General features: G+C 40.5%; 1 protein-coding gene, 1 long non-coding RNA gene and 1 pseudogene across 2 annotated transcripts; 1 reads left to right on the top strand and 2 right to left on the bottom strand.

Annotated features, from left to right (window-relative positions):
• Positions 1-257: 257 nt before the first annotated feature.
• On the top strand, positions 258-1,327 carry LOC121791939 (transcription factor MYB73-like). Its single transcript, XM_042189744.1, has one exon. It carries the CDS (start codon positions 267-269, stop codon positions 1,101-1,103), a length of 837 nt encoding a protein of 278 aa, XP_042045678.1. The 5' UTR covers positions 258-266; the 3' UTR covers positions 1,104-1,327.
• A 461-nt stretch (positions 1,328-1,788) lies between these two features.
• On the bottom strand, positions 1,789-11,058 carry LOC121791940 (annotated as a pseudogene).
• Positions 11,059-11,543: 485 nt separating this feature from the next.
• Positions 11,544-12,104, bottom strand: LOC121791945. The gene is made up of 2 exons (XR_006048784.1): positions 12,043-12,104; positions 11,544-11,835 (listed from the first exon to the last, which is right to left on the bottom strand). It is a non-coding gene; the product is annotated as an uncharacterized LOC121791945 (long non-coding RNA).
• Positions 12,105-22,499: the final 10,395 nt, after the last annotated feature.

Below are 22,499 nucleotides of genomic sequence, written 5' to 3'. Positions count from 1 at the left end.
CTTTTCTCTTACTTACTTTTTACATCTCTCCTACTTTTAAATATCAACAACCTTTTATCTCTCTTACTTTATTTATCTCTCATATTTTTAAACTTCCAACAACTTTCTCTCTCCCATTTTAAATACTCTAAAATTAGCATGCATAAAATCCCCTGCCATTCCAAGAAAGGGATCTTCCTTGGGACGGAGGGAGTATATATATATAGATTAACCCAAACCCACACTACAGAAAAAATCAAAAAATGGCTAACCTCAACAAAACGGACATGGATCGGATCAAGGGTCCATGGAGCCCCGAAGAGGACTACCTCCTCCAGCGCCTCGTCCAGAAGCACGGCCCCCGGAACTGGTCCATGATCAGCAAATCCATCCCCGGCCGCTCCGGCAAGAGCTGCCGCCTCCGCTGGTGCAACCAGATCTCCCCCCAGGTCGAGCACCGCGCCTTCACCCCCGACGAGGACGACACCAGCATCCGCACCCGCGCCCACGCCCGCTTCGGCAACAAGTGGGCCACCATCGCCCGCCTCCTCTCCGGCCGCACCGACAACGCCATCAAAAACCACTGGAATTCAACTCTCAAGCGCAAATCCTCCTCCTTCGCCTCCGACGACTCTCCTCCCTTGAAGAGATCCGCCAGTGCCGGCTCCGCCCCCGCCGATTTCCCCCCGCCCAGCCCCTCCGCCTCCGATTCGGTTTCTACGCACACCAGCTTCCTCCCCGATACGCCCACTGGTCTTACCCTCTCACTCCCCGGAATCGATCAAAGCACCGATTCACATTCTAATTCCCCCAAAATTAACCCTAATTCTATCCAATTGGCGCCGATTCAGCGGCAAACGGAGGCTAATTCGGTGAATTTCACCACGGAATTGATGGGGGTGATGCAGGAGATGATTAGGGCGGAGGTGAGGAATTACATGGTTGGATTGGAGGAGCAGCGGCGGCGAATTGAGGAGCTGGAGAAGCAGCATAATCGGCTTTTTCTTCATCACCAGCAGCAGAAGCAGTTTCAGTTTCAGTTTCAGGAGATGTGTATGAATATGAATGTGAATGAGGGGTTTAGGAATGCGGCGGCGGCGATCGGAATCAGCAGAGTTGATTGATTTGATTGAATTGGATTGGTTTGTGTTTGTTTTTTAGCGATGGGGAATCGGAGAGAGAAGAAGGAAACGTTCTACGTTTTCTGAATTTTAGATTTCGGAAAAAAATGGCCAAAATATTAAATAATTTTTGGTTATTATACAGTGGAATGAATGTCATCTAAAAACAGAAAATTACAGCTTGAAAAAAGAAAAACGAAAATTAAGTAAATAACTTTGTCCTATTCACTCTTTCTTTGAATTAACTGGGTAATAATTTTATGTTTATATGACACATCAAAAAATATTAAAGTAGAGAGATACTTGGGATTTGTTTTTGCCAGAGTGAAAATGCATTTTTATATTTAGTGCAGGCCGCAGGGGGAGTGGGGACACTGTTTTCACTTCAACAGAAAATTATGATTAAAGAAATACAAAAGTAAACGCACTGTGGCCATAAAATTAGAGGCTTCAACTGAAGTGGGAAATATATTTATCTCTTTTAATATTTAATCTTCAACTGCGATTCATGGCATTTTGGGAACAAAACAAAAGAGGCCTTTTAGGAATGAGATATCACAAAGATCTTGTTGTCACATACTATTATTTATTTGAATTTGTCACATACTATTATTTATTTGAACCATTCCTTTCAAAGGAGCGTCTCAAGTTTAAGTTGACCTAAAAAACAGAAAGCTTCAACCAAAAAAGATTAAATGAAGCAATGATCATTGGAGAAACATATCTAAACTCATGCTTTATGTTGCGTTGGGCTACCAAATCTATCATTTTACCAGCTTAATTTATTTGTACCTGCTTAGGGTTCAAGCCTATAATAGATTAAAATTACAGTGAAACAAACCAATGGTGCATCTACAAGAGAGTTGGCTGGATGGTTCCATGATCAAAGTTGAAGCGTAGGAGCGATTTGAATTTATGAATAAGTTGGAGAAGATCATGCTTCCACGACCACGTTGGGGCATTCAGGGCTCGGATGGAATTAAGGCACACCAGTAGAGTCCCACCTTCATGGAGGAGGACCTGCAAATATCAATGTTAACACAAACTCAATTTCATGTGTGGTTCGGGGAGAGGTGAAAAAGATTCATGGCAGTCTCCTATTACGAAATTGAATCACAGTTTCCACATATAACATATTCATGATTCAAATCCCCTGTTCATCTGCCATGTTGAAATTTTGAACTCTACTCTAAAGGTTTTCGATGGAAGGTATTGCTTGCAAGATGGAAGAGCCGAAAATTACTAACGAATGTTTCCAAGATCGTCAGCCTTGGCATTTCAAAATTGCCACTTTGAAGACTACCAGAGAAGATATACCTAACGAAAGTACTTACATGCATCCAAAATTGGAAATGAGGCAATAGCTGGAAAACTAAATTATTAGTACTTAGAAACTTACTGTTAGCCAAAGTGGTATAAAACCTAAAACTGATGTAAGAGAGGCCAAAAAGATGCTAGACAACGCAAGGGCAACATTCTGTTTAACCTGCATGTACGCAAAGCATGGACGTTATAAGAAAACTACGATACACAGAAGAAGATTCACTAAAAAGAAGGGAAAAAACGAAGGAATACCAAAGAAGTAGTTTGTCTAGATTTAGCTACGATGAATGGAACCCCAGAAATATTATCTTGTAGCAAAAGCACATCGGCAACAGCTATAGCAGTTGCACTTGCGCGCTCTGCTAGGACAATGCCCACAGTGGCAGCTGCCAAGGCAGGTGCATCATTAATACCATCTCCTACCATAATAAGCCCCCCACCTGCAAAAGAATTTTTCAATATCCAGTAAGGATTGATCACCTCTCTAGGTGGACTCACGGCAATATTAGTCATTTTTTGATGAGGTTAGAGCAGATCCTCCGAGATTAAACCCTCCAGCATATAAACAACAGTTAAGTACCCATACTGGATTCTCGTAAGAGTGCTGATAGTAAATACCCGTATCTCTAGGAATTTTGTCACATGATAGAGCTTGTCCTCCGGCTTCAGGCTGCAGTGAAATTCTTTAATGCCCACAGCATCTGCCACCCTCCGTGCACTCAGCTCATGGTCACCAGTTAACATCATAACACGGAGATTTCCTTCATTTTGCAATGTGTTTATGACATCAAGAGAATCAGCTCGAGGGTTTATCTTCAAAATGAAACAAGGTCACCTGCACAAGACATAAAAGTGTAAGATACTATCTAATTCTTGATATTGACATTTTTGAGTATCAAATATTTCCCACAATAGACATGCATTTTAGCCTTATTATAAAATATTTACATACTGACATACTCATTTTCAAGATAATCTCTCCATATGCTATTACCATATGGAAAGCAAGATGCTATATAGAAGAGTGCATAATCAATATCTAATGTATTTACAGAGCATATCCTTCAATAACACTTCGAATAATAGACAAAAAACAAACACATAGGTTGGAATCTAGAACTGTTTTGAGTTTAACTTGAGTCCAGTAGATTTACAAAAATGATGAAGATTCACAACCTTGTTATTCACTGACAGAGCAGCACGAACAAAGTCACCTCCATAAGAAGAAGTGTTAACTGCCTCCTTAACTTTTCTTGATTCATCATTTGATGTAAAAAGAGAAGTAATGTACTCAACAGAACCTATTGAAGCTTTCAATGGTTTACCACCTTCAAACCCTGGCTATAACAAGCAAAATAACTGTAGAATCAGGAATAGCAAAGTAATGTTTGGAGTAAGCAAAAGCCCTGAACTAGGGAACTCCATTGATTCAGTCCTAGTTCAAAAGGCACCAACTAGCACAATCAAATTAGCATCGTTTTTTTATGTTACTAGTGAAGACATTCTTCTTATTGACTATCAGGAAACTAGCAGTAGCAGCCAATAAAGAAGGTAATATTTATCAGTATCCTAGAACTAAATAAAGTGAATAATGGCTATATGAAAGAATAACAGTGTATTACTGTATTACCATAATCATTATGCGTAAAGCCGATTGGATTAAAATAACTAGAGTAGTTGAGCTAGATAGCATCTCAAGGTTGTCTAGTACACTTGTATTCAGTACCTCAGCGCTAGAAATTGTTGCAAAAAGACCTCTTCCTGGTAAATTCTCAAATCTTTCTACAGAGACTGGAGGGAGATCCTTCCCAACACTATGATCCACAACAGCTCTGCACCACAAAAGAATTAAGACTATGAATCAATCTAATAGTCTGCATGTTTAAGCACCAACACTGACATAATTCACAAATTTATGATTCATTAGGTTTTCGTCAGGTTCTATTTGTCATCATTAGATCTTAATAATAGTCAAATTACATCTCACTAGTTTCTATAGAGATATTAATAACATGTTTAGAGAAGACGAGATTTAATCAAGTTAGGTGCATCTTTTATTCCTTTGATGGAAATGTAAGCAAGTTAAATCAGGTCTAACCACCAAATGTGCATATAGATGTAGACTACCACATAGAGTTTGCAAGCAAAATATAGAAATAAAAGGGTACATGCCATGCCATGCCAAGTTAAGAAAAATAATATTAATTTTAAGAAACCTTCCAATAGGATGAGTAGTTCCCTTCTCCATTGCATCAGCGACTGCTAGAGCTTCTTTCTCACAGCTGGGTACACAACACATATGATTTTGTTTCTTGTTGTTGCTAACATGTCCATGAATTGGTTCTATCGCTTTGCACATGAATTCTCCAGTAGTCAAAGTACCAGTTTTATCAAATGCAATATTTCGGCATGAAGATAGTGCATCCATAACATGACCACCTTTCAACGAGATTCCCTGTCAAAAAAATATTTTCAGTTTAGAACAAGCTACTAACCACATGCATTAATAGATTATGCAGTAGAATATCCTTAAGCTGCTTAACAGTGTCGAACGACTTGAATCTTAGTTCTTTACTAAATTATGAAGAAGTCTGCACTCATATATCATATACACAGTTTGAAGTAACTGTTTCCCTTTCTGATAGTAACAAACAAATTAATAAAGCTTCTATTGCAATTTACTTAGTTGCATTCCCATTCAAATGCAAAATACTCGATCCACTATTTCCTAGCTGCTACTTTTTTAGCAGAATAAAGATGTACTATGTACAGAAACTCTGTTATTTCCATTATTATGAAAAATTCCTTATATGTCAATTTTAACCTTGAGAACCTGAAGGAGGGGAAGCATTACATTCTTCCATACTATAGTACATATGAAGTTGTTTACACATAGATAAAAAATCAAATTGCTTATTAGAAGAGTAGCCATGGTCAATACTACCAGTTTGAATAAATTTGAATGGTGGTGGTGATAGTAGTATTTATTGATTAGACCATCTCATTATACAACTTACATGTTTATTTTTTACTATGTACATAATACAAGAAAATGTTAAAATGGCAATTTAATTCAGACGAACTACATATTGACAGCTTATTCTGAAACTTTAAGAAACGATACCTTTCTTGCACAAGCACTAATTGCAGCTGCATAGACTAGTGGTGCTACAGCCAATGCACAGGGTGATGCAGCAACCATGAGCCCCAATGCACGGTAAACTGATCCTCTGCATACTAGATAAAGAACTAATAGAATCAATAAAGTCTGCAGGAAAAGTAAGAACATATATCTATATACACATAGGGCTTTGACAAAGGGAAAATTTGCCTTCAATGATTAGCAGCAGATAAAATTATGTATTAAGAAATCCTGTTATTATGTATGTACAGAAGAAGGAGATGAAAAATAGAATTTGAAAGACCAAGCCTAAATCCTTAAATCAGTAGCAATGCACTGACATCTTTTGACACCACTTAATGATTGTATCACCACCATAATGCAGCTGAAATAACATCTCAACTTCTATAACAAAAATCTCATCATAAGAAAGCCCATTTATACATTGGCAAGTAAATGCCAGTAAAGAGATGGAAAAAAAACATACTACTACTATATACCAGTGAATGTTTTTTTTGCTAAAATGAAAAACGTCAGACGATATAAGATTCAAAACAAAATTCTATACGAGTTCCTAAACCATCAAAGTACACAAAAAAAACTCTGCAGTAACATCAAAATAAGGAAACAATAAATAAGTGAAAAAAGAAGTCATAAAAGGAGTTTAGAATATATATCCACTTCTTACAATCAGTACGAAAGTATACAGTATACTCTGGTATGGTTTGGATATAAAAAAGAAAAGGAAATAAGAGGTGCAACTGTGCAAGCATACCTTAACAATCATCATACCATCGAGGTTTCGTGCCCCACCAGGAATGCTGTCCCCAACTTTTCTCTCTACAGGTTTGACTTCCCCTGTCAAGTGCTCTACAGTAATAGTTGAACTACCTTGGAAAACTTCACAGTCCACTGGAACTGACTGCACATAGTTTAGATAAACATTATGATAGTTCTGGATGAATTCATACAAACAAAAACTGCTGAAAGGTCCAAACCATAAAATAACAATCCTTAGTGATCTTCCTCACAAAACATGTCTTTTAAACCATAATTTAGCAAAACTAAGATTCAGGGACTGCATATTATGAAGAGATTCCCTCCAAATTAGTAACACAAAGTTCAGAAAGAAGTGATTGCAATTTTAACAGGCCACTACTTTACACAATTGATGTTCAAAGAACATGTTGATGGAGATTTGGCAAAAAAGCATCGGAGAAGATATGAATAACTTGAGAGCCTAAAGATACAGTTATAACTATTGAGTGTCCTAATCCATAGTTACCTGGAAGGTGGTAAACAAAAGGAGACGGGGTATACTATTTTTTTTCCGGGTATGGTTTGGAGGCATGCTAAGGTGTTAATGCTTCATGATATGTGAACCATACTTGGTTCCCTTATTAATCCAAACTACATAGAAATGCAATCTATCAGATTACTAGGTCAAATTATCTTATTCCTACTCCAAATTTTATTACTAGAGGAACAACTAACGCATGGTCATTAGGTCAACTCAAGGACAGAAGAGTGCTACAAACAAGGATCTGAAATGAGGCTCATTAAATGCAGTTGAGTCCAAATAAGCTAAAAAAATGATAAAACACAGACCTCACCAGCTTTGACCAATATGTATGATCCAACTTCCAAATCATTAACAGGAACTTTGTGGTACTTCAAATCAGAAAAAGATGGATTGTTCCCATTCTCCACATCGAGCTCAAGCGCGAAATCGGGGTGATTCTCTTTCAATTCCTTGACATCAATCATAGACCTTCTAGTAAAGTAGTCCTCCGCAATATGAGCCAAATTGAACATAGCTAAAAGCAATCCACCTCCAACGCATTCCCCATAAAAACCGAAGCAAATGCGACCAAAGCCATGAGCACGTGAATATTGATTTTCCCTCCCACGATGTCCAGAGCCGCATCCAACGACGCGGATACCTGTAGACGATGGCAAACTCGAATCAGAAACTCCAATCAATGAAACTGTATTGCGCTGAAATGGCGAACAATTACCCCAACGAGAGGGAAAGCGACGGCAGTGAAGGCATGCTGAAGAGTCGCGGCAGCGGGCTTAGGTAGCAAGTGAGGGCACGCGCCGGCGGCTAGGAAAAGCGCCGTTGCGAAGCAGCAGAGCTCCAAATGTTGCCTGAGGAAGTTAGCTAGATCGATCCGCTTTACAGCCTCCGCGAAGCGGAGGAATGATTGCTGAGGCTTGGTCAGAGTAGAATCGCAATTACCGTGACCGTGACAGTGATGATTGTGATTGTGGTTGTGAGAATCGCGGTGATTGTGGTCACGATCATCTTCGTGGCTGTGATTATGGCTGTGGGAGTGGGAGTGGGAGTGGGAGTGGGAGTGGGAGCGAGAGTGAGAGTGAGCGGAGCACTTGGTGAAGGAGAAATAGGAGACGTTGCGGAAGAGTAATTGGGGGTTTGGGTATTGGTTTAGGTTTTGGAGGAAAGGAAAAATTATGGTTGAATTTGAGGTTGAATTTAGTGAATTGAGGGGAGGTCGATGAAATGAAGCGTGATTTAGCGGGGAATGAAAGAGCTTCCATGGATAGGGGGGAAGAGAAACAAAGGAAGAGGAGACAGGGAAAGAGGTTGAAGAAGAAGAAGTTGGTGCAGTCTATGTCCGAGTGTGGGATGTGGTCATTGTAGCACACACCATGTCCTCGTTATTTAGGCCACCCGCAGCGCGTCACGCGGATGGCTCGTAACTCGTCACGCCGGGACGAGACGGCGGCGAGACACGTCGCAGCGTCCTGTCTCGTCCCCAGCCCGCTGAGACGCCCGTCCCACCAAGACGGATGGCGAGCCGTCTCGCCACTCTCCCGCGCGACGTGGCGCGCTCCGGACCATGCGTGACGCCCACTCGCCGGCCCGCGAGTGGGCTTCGTCACGCTGACGCAATAAACCATTTTTTTAAAAAAATCAAATTTAATAAAAAAAAAATTAAGAAAAATTGGAAAACGGTAATATTACCGTTTTTCGACCGTTTTTTCTTTTTTATTTTTTATTTTTTTACTCTATAAATACTCTTAATTCATCTTCATTTCACACACAAATACACATCTATTCTTCCCAAATAATCTTCATTTCCTCTCCAATTTTCATCTAACTTCTCATCACAAAATGTCCGGCGACGGAAACTCTGGCGGTGGCGGCTCCGGCGGGTTTGACATCAACGCGTTTGGCGACTGGGGGCATGTACAATGTCCTGGGTGGTGGTTCTGGTTTGTCGACGCCGGGCACCCAGGGTTCGTCGACGCCGGCGGGGTACCAACCACCCCATTTTGATGTGGATGCATACGCCCGTCCCTCCGCCCCGAGGATTCGCTCAGCTGGATCAGCATCTCGTACGATCCCATCGTCGGGAATCAACAATCCCGGAAGTGCTTCTGGAAAAAGGTCATCGATGCCTACAACGAGATTAAGCCGAAGGGGTCCCGCCGCCGCACATTTAAGATGCTCCGCACTCACTTTGACCGAGTCGACAGAGAGGTCAAAAAATTCTGCGCCATCTACAAGAGTGAAGCGGCTCATTACCAAAGCGGAGCCACGGGAGCCGACATTCTGAGGTCGGCTTTGCGAGTCTACTTCGACGACACCGCCAAACAATTCAAAAATGTCTATGTTTGGGAGGTAGTCAAAGACGAGGAAAGGTGGGCCGCGGTGTCCAGGTCCAACTCGGGCTCAACCTCGAAGCGCACGAAGCACACGGCGGGTGGCCAATACTCGTCTAGTGAGGGCGGTTCGGGCAGCGCCACACAAGAGGTTGCCTCGCAGTAGGTTGAGGGCACGATAGACGATGCTGGGGGGTCCTCCCGTGGGAGCCGTCAGCCGCAAGGGAGAAATTCGGCGAAGGCGGCTAGAGGGAGGAGGGGCCGAGGCGAATCAAGCCAGGCGTACTCGGGCTCGGGCTCGGGGGCACCATCGAACTCCCAAATGTCCATGTACATGACCGCCACAATGGCGGACACTTCCCGCATGACCCCTCCCCAATACCAAGCCTATTTTGCTAGAATTGAGTTTATGGCAAGACAACTTGGTATTCCGCATTCAGGTAGTGCACCGCCACCGCCCTCGGGGGATGATTCGCCGACGGTAGTTTTTATAATTAGTTTTAAATTGTATTTTAAATTATGTCTTTTTTTTCCACGAATTTAATTATGTATTTTTTTAAGGATTTTAAGTTGTATTTTTATTTTATTTAAAGAAGTGTGTTTTTTATTAATTGAATTTGTTGGAAATAAAAAAAAATGAAAATGAATGAATAGTAATTTAAGAGATGATTAAGAGACGGATAAGAGATGGAGAGTTGCAGGTTCTGTCCCTTAGTTAAGACATGGAGTAAAAAGTACAGTGGGGCTCATGAATAGTAATTTAATAGACGGTTAAAGGACGGATAAGAGACAGTGTTGCAGATGGTCTTATGAGTTATGACCATCAAATTCTTTATTACTCTAGTTGTAGATTGATTTCAACATTTATATAACAATAGCTATTTCAACTAAGTCTCCCTAAATGTGAAAAAAAAATGAAAAAAGAAAACTAAGATTCCCTCTTCTTCTATCCCAATTTATTCATTTTTGTGTTTATTATCCCACCATCATAGTTGAAGCTTTTTTAGTAGTATAAAATTTTAAAAATGATGTTTAATGAATAAGTGTATGGATATTAAAATATGAGATAATAATATAGGATACTGACTAAAATAAAAGAGATTAAATGTGACGCCCCGAAAATTCCACGCCGGGTTTTGAAGCGTAGTCTTTCGTTAAGACTCTTGTGTAAAAGTCGCGTTGTGGTGACCGCGAAAATTTGGTTTAATCTAATACTTTGTTTTGGGGAAATAAAGTGCAAGAGATTGTTATTTCTAAGAGAAATACTTTAGAGCATCCACGATGGGACACCCTATAGTCCGCCCCATAGGGCGTCCTATGCTCCGCTACATCAGCATTTTAACCTCATACCCATTCACCTGCAGTGGGATACCCTATAGGCCGCTCTATAGTCCGCCCTAACCATTTTATTTATTTGAATATTTAAAACACTACAAAAATTGGAAAAAAAAACTTCATTTCATTGGAAATTCAAACATTACAGTACGAAGTAAAAAAACTACAAATTCTCAACAGCGGTTACGGTCCCAAACTTCTTCAATCATGTCGTTCATGAGTTGAGCATGGTCTTCTTGGTTGCGTATTGAGGTCTGTCTAGATAGAACCTCATTGTAGCCAATCGGCAATTCTCTAACGTGGGGCGGGGTCGCCGTGCTTGAGCTAGATCCACCTTCATCATCGCCCCAATCGGTGACTCTTCCACCTCCGTGTTCGACTATCATGTTATGCAAGATGATGCACGCATGCATGACATCGACGATGACTTCCTTGTACTAGAAACGCACCGAACCTTTCACTATTGCCCACCGTTTCACGCTCGCGCTCCATTTCGGCCAAGCATTCCGCCGCAGCCTCTTGAACGCAATCGAATAAAGCCCGAATCATGGCCCGAGTAATACCCTCCGAGGTACTCCAGTCGTCGCAAGGTCTCATTTTTTTGTGAGAAAGATTGGGAGAGAAATATTGGTGTGTGGGGAAGGTGAGAGATGAGAGAGAAAATGTGGTGTGGAAAATGGAATAAGAAATATAAAAATTTGATAAAAAGAAAAACGTGTTGCATCATCCGCGGTATCATCCGCGTGACCCGCAGTGGGGCCGACGATGCATGTTCCGACGCCATCGTCCGCAGAAGATATATAGGGTGCGGTCAATGCATCGGGCATCGTCCGCATGGCTACAGTGGCGGACGATAGTATGTCCGATAAATCCGGCGGACGAGTTGTGGATGCTCTTAGTGCCAAAAGTGGATTTCGTGTGAAATACCAAGATAAATATAAGTGTATAATGAGGCTATAAGTTGTATAAATGATTGCATACATGAATATATGAAGATGGAGTACACGCTACTTTTGTTTACACATACAAGTGTGTGTAAAAGTGATGAGTTACACCCTCAAAAAAGGAAATGTTAGGAGCTTAAGGTACACATGGAAAGCTACCTTTCACAAGTAGAGTACTTGACCTAACCTATTTGAGGACTAGATGGAAAAGAATACAAATCTACTTTGCAAAAGCTACTATACATTAGTAGCTATTAGTAGCTAGAAAGATTAAAATGGCAACACTAGATTCTAATTCATCATGGAAATCTTCTCCAGCTCGATCCTTGCTCCCCACTCCACAAAAGACCAAGTTGAAACCTTAGTAAAGCCCCTTTTTCATCTGCCACATCAAGCCAAAAGAGGTTAGGATACCTCCACCAAGGAAATCAAACAAAATCAGCTATTAAATTGGGTACAGGGGCTGTTGCAAAAGGGACAAAATGCATGACCAAGACTTTCACAAATTTGGAATAGAAATAGAGAGAGAGACTACAGAAGTTCATCTTGATGCACAAAATAGGAAGATGAATGAGCTGTTAGGGACAACCTCGGTTACTCCCAATTTCACCAAAGTGGAAATGGTGACAAGTGAAGCAAGAAAGATGCTTAGAGCATCCGCAGCGGTGGCGAAAGACGCCACCGCCGTCCGCGCCGTTGGCAAGGCGCAGGACCGCCGCCGCTGCAGCCGCGCCGCTGGCACGGCGCTGCTCGATGTATCGAGCACGTCCGTGCCAGCGGACGCACACGTGGCGCGCTCCCATTCGTCAACGGCATAGCCGTTGTGTTTAAACTTTTTTTTATTTTTTTTTTAAAAATCGGTATTTAATTATAAATAATGCTAAAAAATAAAAAAAAATATTTTCCAAATCCCAAAAATATGGCCGTTTTTTTCCCGTTTTTTCTGAATTTTTTTGATTTTTTTTTTATTTTTTTTCCCCAAAATCATCTATAAATACACACATTCATCATCCATTTATCACATCAAATCATCTCTCATTCATCTCTCATTCATAATTCTCATACAAACTATCAACACATTCATCCCCCACTCAAAATCTCAAATGGATTTCACCCATATTATGGCGGAAGCGGAACGCGAAGAACAAGAATACTACGAACAACATCGTGCCGCTTACGAAGCATATGTCGCGGCGAATACCCCTGCTCCTCCTCCTCAACGAACCAGATCAAATCGACGGTACATCCATCGTGACCGGGAGGGAGCCCACGAAAGGCTCGTTGCCGACTACTTTGCCGACCAGCCGCGGTTTCCGGCAGATTACTTCAGGCGCCGTTTTCGCATGTCAAAGCGCTTGTTCATGCGAATTGTCAACACATTGTCCGCACGTGTTGAATACTTTCAAACAGGTGTAGATGCAGCCGGCCGGCAAAGTATCACGGCGTTGCAGAAGTGTACGTGTGCCATCCGACAACTCGCTACTGGGCAAACGGCCGACATGTTCGACGAGTATTTGCATATCGGTGAGTCCACTGGAATCCTATGTTTAAAGAATTTTTGCGAGGGCGTTCGTTCTGCTTTTGGGGATGAATTCCTTCGAGCACCCACCACTGATGATTGCCAACGGTTGCTTCGTCTTCATGAATCAGTCCATGGCTTTCCCGGAATGCTTGGCAGCATTGACTGCATGCATTGGAGGTGGAAGAATTGTCCGACTGCTTGGAGGGGGCAACACTTGAGCGGTCACAAAGGCGGCGGCCCAACGCTTATCCTTGAGGCGGTCGCCGACTACCGCCTATGGATTTGGCATGCATATTTCGGCGTTGCTGGATCCAACAACGACTTGAATGTGCTATATTCGTCACCACTCTTCAATGATGTGATGAATGGTGTAGCACCGGCGATCGACTTCACCATCAACGGAAATATATACCGCATGGGTTACTATCTCGCCGATGGTATCTACCCAAGGTGGTCGACGTTCGTGAAGACGCTCCACAACCCGCACGACCCGAGACGGGTTCTTTTTGCGCAGCGTCAAGAGTCAGCGCGGAAAGATGTCGAAAGAGCCTTCGGGGTCCTTCAAGCTCGATTCAACATTGTGAAGGCCCCGGCTCGGCTGTGGTACGTGAATAATATCGCCGACATCATGTTCACGTGTATTATATTACACAACATGATTATAGCCGACGAAGGGCCGAGGGCGGCTAGCTTCTACGACGAGGACGAAGCCGGAAGCTCAACAGCGAGGTCTCCCCTACGCCGAGGCGAGCATACGACGGTTGGCCAGAGGATCGAGACAAGACACACAATGCGCGATACTCGAATCCACAATCAACTACAAGAAGACCTAATCAACCACATGTGGGCGAAATTCGGCAACGAGTAGTGTCATTTTTAATTTTTAGGATTTTAATTATGTAATTTTTAATTTTTAGGATTTTAATTATGTAATTTTTAATTTTTAGGATTTTAATTATGCAATGTTTAATTTTATTTGTCATTTGTAATATTTATTGTGGGTTTTAAATGAATTTTAATATTATGGAAATGTTTTTGTGTAATTGAATTTTATATTAATTGTGCTCGTCCTTGCGGAAGAGCACAGTTGTGGGTGTTGTGCTCTTGCCAGAGAGCAGGCATGAATAGTACCGCCCGGGCCCACAACCGTGCCGCTGGCAAGAGCACGGTTGTGGATGCTCTTATCTTCAAACCCAAATGAGAAGAATCATATTCTCCCAAATCACAAATGAGATCAGCAATGATAGCTTTTCCAAGACTTGCACAAAATAGGAAGGAAGCCTATTTAACAATATGAGACCTTTAGCTCAGAGTAGCAAGTTATACTCCCCAAAACCTGCCACAAAAGATAGGGAAATTGGAATCAGCCCTCACTAGCCAAGGACTCGGCTATAAATACCACCCATCACCACCCTCTTCCTCCCACTTCTCGACTCCCAAAGGTTCAAGGAACAAAGGAGCAGCAAGGGAGGAAGGAGAGGCAGCGAGATCGGAGCAGCCCCGCAACTGAAAGGAATCACCGAGCAAGGTAATCCCCACAACACGATAGAACCTCAGAGACTCAAGAACTTAGAATCATAAGAAGCATGATCACGTAGGAAATAATAGCAATAGGATCAATGAAGAATCAGTGCCAAACTGTATCAAGGCAGTAGCAAAATGTGTAATTCAAGCATCAAGCAGTTAAGGACCCCAACATAGCCAATACACTGACCTTCCAAACTCTTGGATCTTGAAACATTTAGACAAGTTGTAAAATAAGGCATTGAGCAAAGAACTTAGCTTTTTGGTTGACGACGGAGACAGCAGAACGCGTACCAGCGCTGGGCGGAGGGGACACAGGCGAGGACTCCGCGTGTCCCACGATGCCGCGGCTGAGAACGGGAGAAGGTGGTGACGCCTCCACCCCTGTTGAAACATGAATTCAGGGAGAAGGAGATACCGATGGTATTAAAAGAAAGGTGGAGGAATGATGGGCTAGTGTATGCCTTGGTGAATTGGGATTAAGAATCAGACCACTTATTTTAATGGTTTTGGGCCAAGAAATCCTAATTAAAATTTGGAGAATTGAGTTTGGAAATGGGAATGTGTTGCTATGCTATTTTGGATTAAAGAAATCAACTAAAGAATGGGTTGGTATGGATTGTTAGACCGATTCTATTAAGGAGCTGGACTGCCTCACTTAATTATTAGATTGGGCCCAAATTTATTTGTTGAGCTTGGAAATTAGTTTTTGTTTGGATGGAATTAATTTAAGAAATTGAGCTTGGAGCTTAATTAAATTAGTTTCCGGATAATTTATTAAGTTATCAAGGATGAAAAATGGTGAAGTTGGAGACTCAAAGGGCCGATCGGAGTCGCCCCGCGACGACATGGGCGGCCTTAAGAAAATTCAAAGAAAAGATTTAGAAAATGATTTTCCATGAATCCATACTTTATTAAATAAGTGCACAAGCGGTTATTTTTTCGAGAAAATAGAATTTTCCCGAAATTTGTAAAGTGAATAATCAAATCCCGAGAAGTAGTGAAGCCCGAGGTAGGATAAAGAAAATCTTATAAGCCGAGACTAAGATATATGTGCTATCCAATAGGATGCAAGCATTCTTTTCTCAAGAAAAATATTTCAAGTACTGATTGAGCGTGTTACGTTGTTTTTGTTAAAAATGCTATTTTTAGCTCGGAGGCAAAGTAAGGCCGACGCGAGAATTTTAATTGAGGAGTAAACGTATCAGGTGGACTTTCTTTTAATATCCAGCGCATTAGTGTGGATATAAATCAAATACTTGTGAAATTATGAATTATCATCTTTTCTCAAAATGGAGCTGTGATTCTTTTCAAGTTGTTGTCATGCCATAAATGTTTGTTTTGATGATGTATATCTGTGCGGCTAAGTGCCTCTTTTGTTTTGGTAACCCCAAAACGTAAATCAAATTAGGGTCTGAGAGTTGGTAAAATCCCAACACATATATGTGTACACGTTGAAAGTCGTGAGCCATCGAGAGGGTTGGCCGGTTCTGTGTCCGTGGAAGGTGGCCACCTTCCCGGCACAATGGAATGCAATGATGGGTAACCGTGGGGGTGGCCACCTCCCCGGCGCTTGAATGTTTATATATGGAAAATTATGAATGATGAAAGGACTCAGTCTGCAGACGAACTTTTAGCTCACAAAAAAATTTAGTAAGCTCGGGCCTTTTAAGAAAACTCCCGTGTGTTACTGTGATGGATGACAACTGTATATATGATGTATGTTTTGATTTTCGGCATGTGTCCACTGAGTACTCTTGTACTCAGCCCTGCATGTATTTATAAATGTGTAGATTAAGCAATGGGCGGAGGTGTGTTGATCAGAGTCGATGCTACTTAAGTAAATAAGTGTGGATCTCTCGACGCTTCGTGTCTTCATACGCGAAGTCATTCTGTGGACTTTTTCCGTTGGAGTTTGTTAAGAGAGAATAGTGACTCTCATCATCGAAACTCTGATTCATTTTGATGAAACTATTGTTATTTAAATCCATGTAATCGAATACTTGGATCATATCTTATGATATTGTTTGACTTTTCAATGTGCAAGTTCTATTCCCATTTTTCCCTATTTCTTTAAATCCTTTTATTAGTCGCGGTTTACCCGATTTTGCTATCCTTAGCAAAGTGCGGTCGCAACATTAAATTTATTAATTTTATTGAAAGAAAAATAGAATAAATGATATTTCGAAATGAAAAACGACCCAATTACTATGATGAGTGAGAATAATTTTAGTAATTGGAAATAACTAAGTTAGTAACGTAGAGCATATTCACAATAGTAACTTTATCTCCAGTTTCCCCCTGCCACATCATTAGCCTATCTCATAGCTCATCTTCAATCCTTCGGAGAGCATTCACAATATGGAGCACCGATCGGCACCTATTGTGCGCTGATCCGGCATCAACCTCTCGTCCTTCCGCTTTTTTATCACCTATAATATACCATACTCCCATTTTATTTCTTCATACCCAATTTTCTTTCTTCTCTTTTTCACACCTAATTTTCTCTCTTGCAAACATTGTTTTCTCTACAAAATGGCTTCCGATGATGAGGATGATGGGGTTGGCAGTAGAAGCACAAACAAATCATAGAATTAGATCTATTTATCAAATTATTTAGACAAATTCTATTCGCGCAATTATCATATGTATCATGTTCATAACTTAAATTAAAACATGCTTTTGATTAATTGAAACCTAAAACATACTTTTCTACGGAGACAAAATTATACCTTCTTAATTCTCCAAAGAATCGTAGATGGCTCGCTATTTATCCACGTGATGATCTTCAGTACTCAACCACAATTCTTCTAACTAACTAGTTCTCAAACTGTATTCCGATAGCAGTGTAGGTTGATCTTATTAGGATACTAAGACTTAAATAAAGAAGACAAAACTCCCACAAAAAGCAGAAAAATGAGCAAATTTTGACTCCTTCTACAAAGAGGGGGGCAAAAATTTCAGTGTAAAATGAATTATTTTCCTGTCTCTCCTTTATTTTCCTGTTTATATTAAGTTCCATATTGGGCCCAGTCAGGGATATATGTAGGTTCGGATGTGGCCTCCCCAATTAGCTCTTCTAATTAAATTGAACCCACAATTTAATACAACTTTATTTTGGAAAATTATTATCAGCCACTACAGTAATAATATTGCACTACCCATCCAAATCCGAAATTACAAGTAATCCGGGTTACTTCATTTTAAAAGTTTATTTCCCGCGCTTAAGATATAAATGTCCATCAATTAATTAATATCTGCTATGGACGTAATTAATTAACATCTTTTAAATTTCAAAAGTGAACTCAACAAGAACACTTATCTATTATTCATTGAATAATTAAATTCCAACTACCTAAGTTCCAAATAATAAAACCTTGTTTCGAGCTCCTCTTGAGGTAGTTATCAAACCAAAATCACTAGGCGCACGTTCCAATACAATAGCAATACTATCACCCTAGATATTAATCACAATTACCCAATATATCAGGATTATTGGGTTGCGAAAAACTCGCACCATTTGATAAATCAAAGTAATGCATAATCAATAACGTATGCTCAATGCTGAATATATTGGTTAAGAAATGATTATTTATCAAGCCCTTGTCTTTCAGGAGATAGCATAAAGGTATGTCTTGTTGTTAGATCTGTTTGGTGCTATACCATACATGTAAATCTAATACTCCATCCGTCCCTGTATATTAGATGCATTTCATTTTAAGCACTCATTTTGAAAAAAATGATACTCCATTCGTCACATAATAGATAGAGATGCCCACGGTTCGAAAACCGGCGGTTCCGGTTCGGAACCGCCGGTTCCGGTTTTGGCGGAAGCGGAACCGGAACCGGACCGTGAGGCTATTTCACGGTTCCGGTTCCGGTTCGAAAACCGGGCGGTTCCGGTTTTTGAACCGGCGGTTTCGCCGGTTCAATTATTTTTTTTTTTTTTAATTTGAAATTTGGCTTTATACAACAAATCGGAACAAGACAATGCATAATTCAAGCACAAATAAGACGAATAAGGAGAAAATGAAATAAATTTTATTGATTTTGAGTTGTAACGGACAACGATACATTACAATTTACAATACATAAGTATACAATACAACAACATACAACAATGTAATATAATTTACAAGTATAACTGTATAAGTGTAGAACTACGGGAACAAGTATAACTGTATAAGTGTATAACAATGCGTAATAAGAGTAGCAATTGCGTAATTAAATGGAAGCACAATAGCACAAATGAGAAATTGGAGACAAAGAGAGAGAATTGAGAGATTGAAGAGAGAAACTCTTATTAACACAAGAGTGGGGTGAATGTAAATGAGGATAGAGGGGGGTATTTATAGAAAAAAATGAGGGGGAAAATGGAAGAATTCGAATTTGAAATTTAAAAAAAAAAAAAAAATTTGAATTTTCACAAAACCGGCGGTTTTGGCGGAAAACCGCCGGAACCGGCGGAACCGCCGGTTTCCGGGCCAAAACCGCCGGTTTCCGAAATAAAACCGCCGGTTCGGTCAACGAACCGTCTGCAAAAGCTGCTCCATTGTCGCCTCGTGCTCCGCGCCGCCTCGAAAGCCACTAAACCGGCGGTTAACCGCCGGTTTTTCCGGTTAACCGCCGGTTAACCGCCGAAAAAAACCGGCGGTTTCGACCGTTTTTGAAGATCACCACCGGCCCCCATCCCCCTGCCTCGATTTAAGCGCCGGAACCGGCGGTTCCACGGTTAACCGCCGGTTCCGAACCGTCCCGAACCGCCGGTTCGGTGACGGTTCCGGTTCGAAATATCTTGAACCTGAACCGGACCGCGAACCGAATTGCGCCGGTTCCGGTTCGGGAATATTGCGCCGGTTCCGGTTCCGGTTCCGGAACCGCCGGTTCCGGTTCGGCGGTTAACCGCCGGAACCGGAACCGGTGGGCATGTCTAATAATAGATGACATACTTGAGAATTAACACAAGATTTTAGGTGGTGTTGTTTTGTGTGTTAGGTGGAGAGAGAAAATAGTATATTATATTAATGTGAGGGGAGCTTTTTCTAAAAAATTAAATGTGACATCTTGTGTGGGACAAACTAAAAAGGAAAGTGTGACATCTATTACGCGACGGAGGGAGTAATAAATACTTGAAATGGAGAGATAGTAAAGTGAAAGAGAGAATAATATGAATAAGAGTTTTCTCTATATTATTCTCTCTCTAAGTTTACTTTTTTCTACTTTAATTATTTATTACTCTCTCTGTCCCAGATTCAATTTTCTATTTCGGTCCGTCCCACGTAGTTTGTCCAATTTCACTTTTTACTATTTTTGGTAGTTGACTCAATTCCACTAACTCATTCTTACTCACATTCTATTATAAAACTAATATATAAAAGTATGACGCACATTACACTAACTTTTTCAACTCACTTTTCATTACATTTCTTAAAACCTGTGTCCGGTCAAAGTGAGACAAACTATCTCAAACGAAGGGAATATCATTTTTTCAAAACGAAGATTAAAAATGAAATGCCTCTACTGCAAAGGGACATAAGGAGTACTTTTTTTACATATACACTCGCCAAAATGCATTAAAATGGCATTTTTGTGAAGTTTCCACAACTGTTCCATTATACATGTATAATGATACATTAGCCTTATTTAACGAAAAAAGATTCCATACAACTTAAGAGAAATTTAAGATTGTTATTTGATTGGATTACAATACACTAGAATCACATGGTGCAACCACACATTTCATATTTTAATTTGAAATATTCTGGAAATTATAAAAACATGTATTCCCTCCGTCCGCATTAGGAGTCCCATTTTTTGGAGTCCCATTTTTTGGTGGCACGAATTTTAAGAAATGTTAAGAAATATGAGTGAAAAAAGTTAGTGGAATATGAGTCTCGCTTGTATATATTAGTTTTAAATGAAATGTGAGTGTAATGAGTTAGTGGAATATGAGACTCTATTACCATTTGTCACGACCGAACTTCCTAAGGATAGGAAGCACGGGAAAAATCGTGACTAGTGGGGGAACTAAGAAGCGGGGAAGAAGGGGGAATAATCAATTCCAGGCAATACAGCTTAACAATTCAAGAGGGAATTCCATTTAAGTCGTTCAACGTTTCAAAACCCAAGTCTCATAATGAAAGATAACAGAGTGCGACCATAAAGGAAGTAACAGAGTTCAACAGTTCAAAGAAAATAACAGAAATTCTGAAAACATTGAGTAGCGGAAGCAAATTTTGAGAGTGTAACTACTACTACGTATGAAGACATAATAGTAACCGAACAAATTCTTGGAATCATCGCTCAACGTCCTCCGCCTCCCGACCTCGCTCAACCTGCACATAGGGAAAACATATGCAGGGGCTGAGTACTTAGTGCACCCAGTGAACTCATGCCCAAAAAACATTCACCGTTAAGATATGTCAAGCCATCGTCGAGTGAATCCCGGGTTTTACTTTAAAAAGGCCGAGAGGCACTAAAGTTCATTTCCTTAAAAAGTGTCCGCGTGGACTAACATCATCCTCCATCATATACCATATCTGAACCATCATGTGAAACGAGACTGTGGCCACAATCTCGATCACTGGACCGGCCGACCTAGGGGACGGCTCACGATCCCCATCAGTGCACTAGTCTAAGTAGGGCGTAGACCCTAGTTAGACCCGAATTCGTTAACCATCAAAGTCTAGTAGAGTTTTATTCTAGTAGACAATCAGATAGGCAGTTTCAAAACATAAACACGGCATGACATTCTTATAGAAACATCCTTATAACATCGTAAGCATATTGATTCAAAATAAACGTTAAAGAATAAAGCCCACCTCAAAAGCTTAGGATTTCCGTAAAATTCCTCGTTCCGACTTTTAGCGTGCGTGCGAACCACCTTTTCGGAAAACACATAAAATTCATATCAAACCTCTGTAACGACGATAATTAGAATGCATGCACTCTAATTAAAATCTTTTAATTCTCTTTCTCGATTTTCGCGCATTTTCGGTTATTCGGCGGCCGCCCAAGGCGTCGCGTGCGACGCCGGTCGGCCGCTTACACTCGTTCTTTCCTCCGTTGGCTCCTCGTATTTTCCATAACGTCGAAAATAATGTTTTATAAATTATTTACGCGCATACTTTAATTTCCGTAATTATTTACCGTTGAAAAAGTATTAATTCATACTTAGGTAAATTATTCGTTCCTTAAAAAACAAAACTCCCGGGAATTAATTAAATAATTTCCCCCGATTAAAATTTTAATTATCGGCCCAAGCGAATTAATTCCTTAGCCATTTTAATCCTCCAAGAATTAATTAGGAAGTCCATCAATTTAATAGACTTCCATTTTTTTAAAGCCCAACAACAATTAAACTATTCCAAGGCCCAAATAAAATCACATGGCCCAAACCACCTATCTCCCTCTCTAACAAGAAAGATGATGAAGTTTTGATGAGGAACGATGGATTGTTTGTTTTTACATGAAAAGATGAAAGTTGATGTTCAAGTGTGTTTTGATTTTTGAGTCAAAGCTTGTACTTCAAAGTTGAAAGTGAGATGTTGAATTTTTGAGAAAAGTGTGAGTTTTGAAGAAAATGTTTTGATTTGAATGTAGATGTGAAATGTGAAAGCGTTCTGTTTTGGGAAGTGAAATGTTGTGTATTGTACTTGTTATTTGAAGTATGAATGACTGGATATGTGATATTTGTTGATCTATGAGGTGGTAAAATGTTGTGAAATGAGAAATGTTTATGCAATTGATGTTGGACGTGATAATGAATGGAGTATGATTGATAATGTTATGAGATGTAGACTTCAAAGGCCTTAGATGTAGGCTAGTTATACGCGCGAACTATGTTTTCTTTTAAGGCAATATACTTATCGATGGAACGAATGAGGCCTAGAAAATAGCGAATTCCAAGGGGCGTGATGAGATGACGAGGCAAGGAGATCGAGAGTGCGAATGGAGGTCGGTGAACCATGAAACTTTTTATTCTTGGAATGACGCGAAAT

This window comes from Salvia splendens, unplaced genomic scaffold (genome assembly GCF_004379255.2).
Source record: "Salvia splendens isolate huo1 unplaced genomic scaffold, SspV2 ctg973, whole genome shotgun sequence".
In the NCBI taxonomy this organism is placed as follows: domain Eukaryota; kingdom Viridiplantae; phylum Streptophyta; class Magnoliopsida; order Lamiales; family Lamiaceae; genus Salvia; species Salvia splendens.
This window is presented reverse-complemented; position numbering and strand designations above follow the sequence as displayed.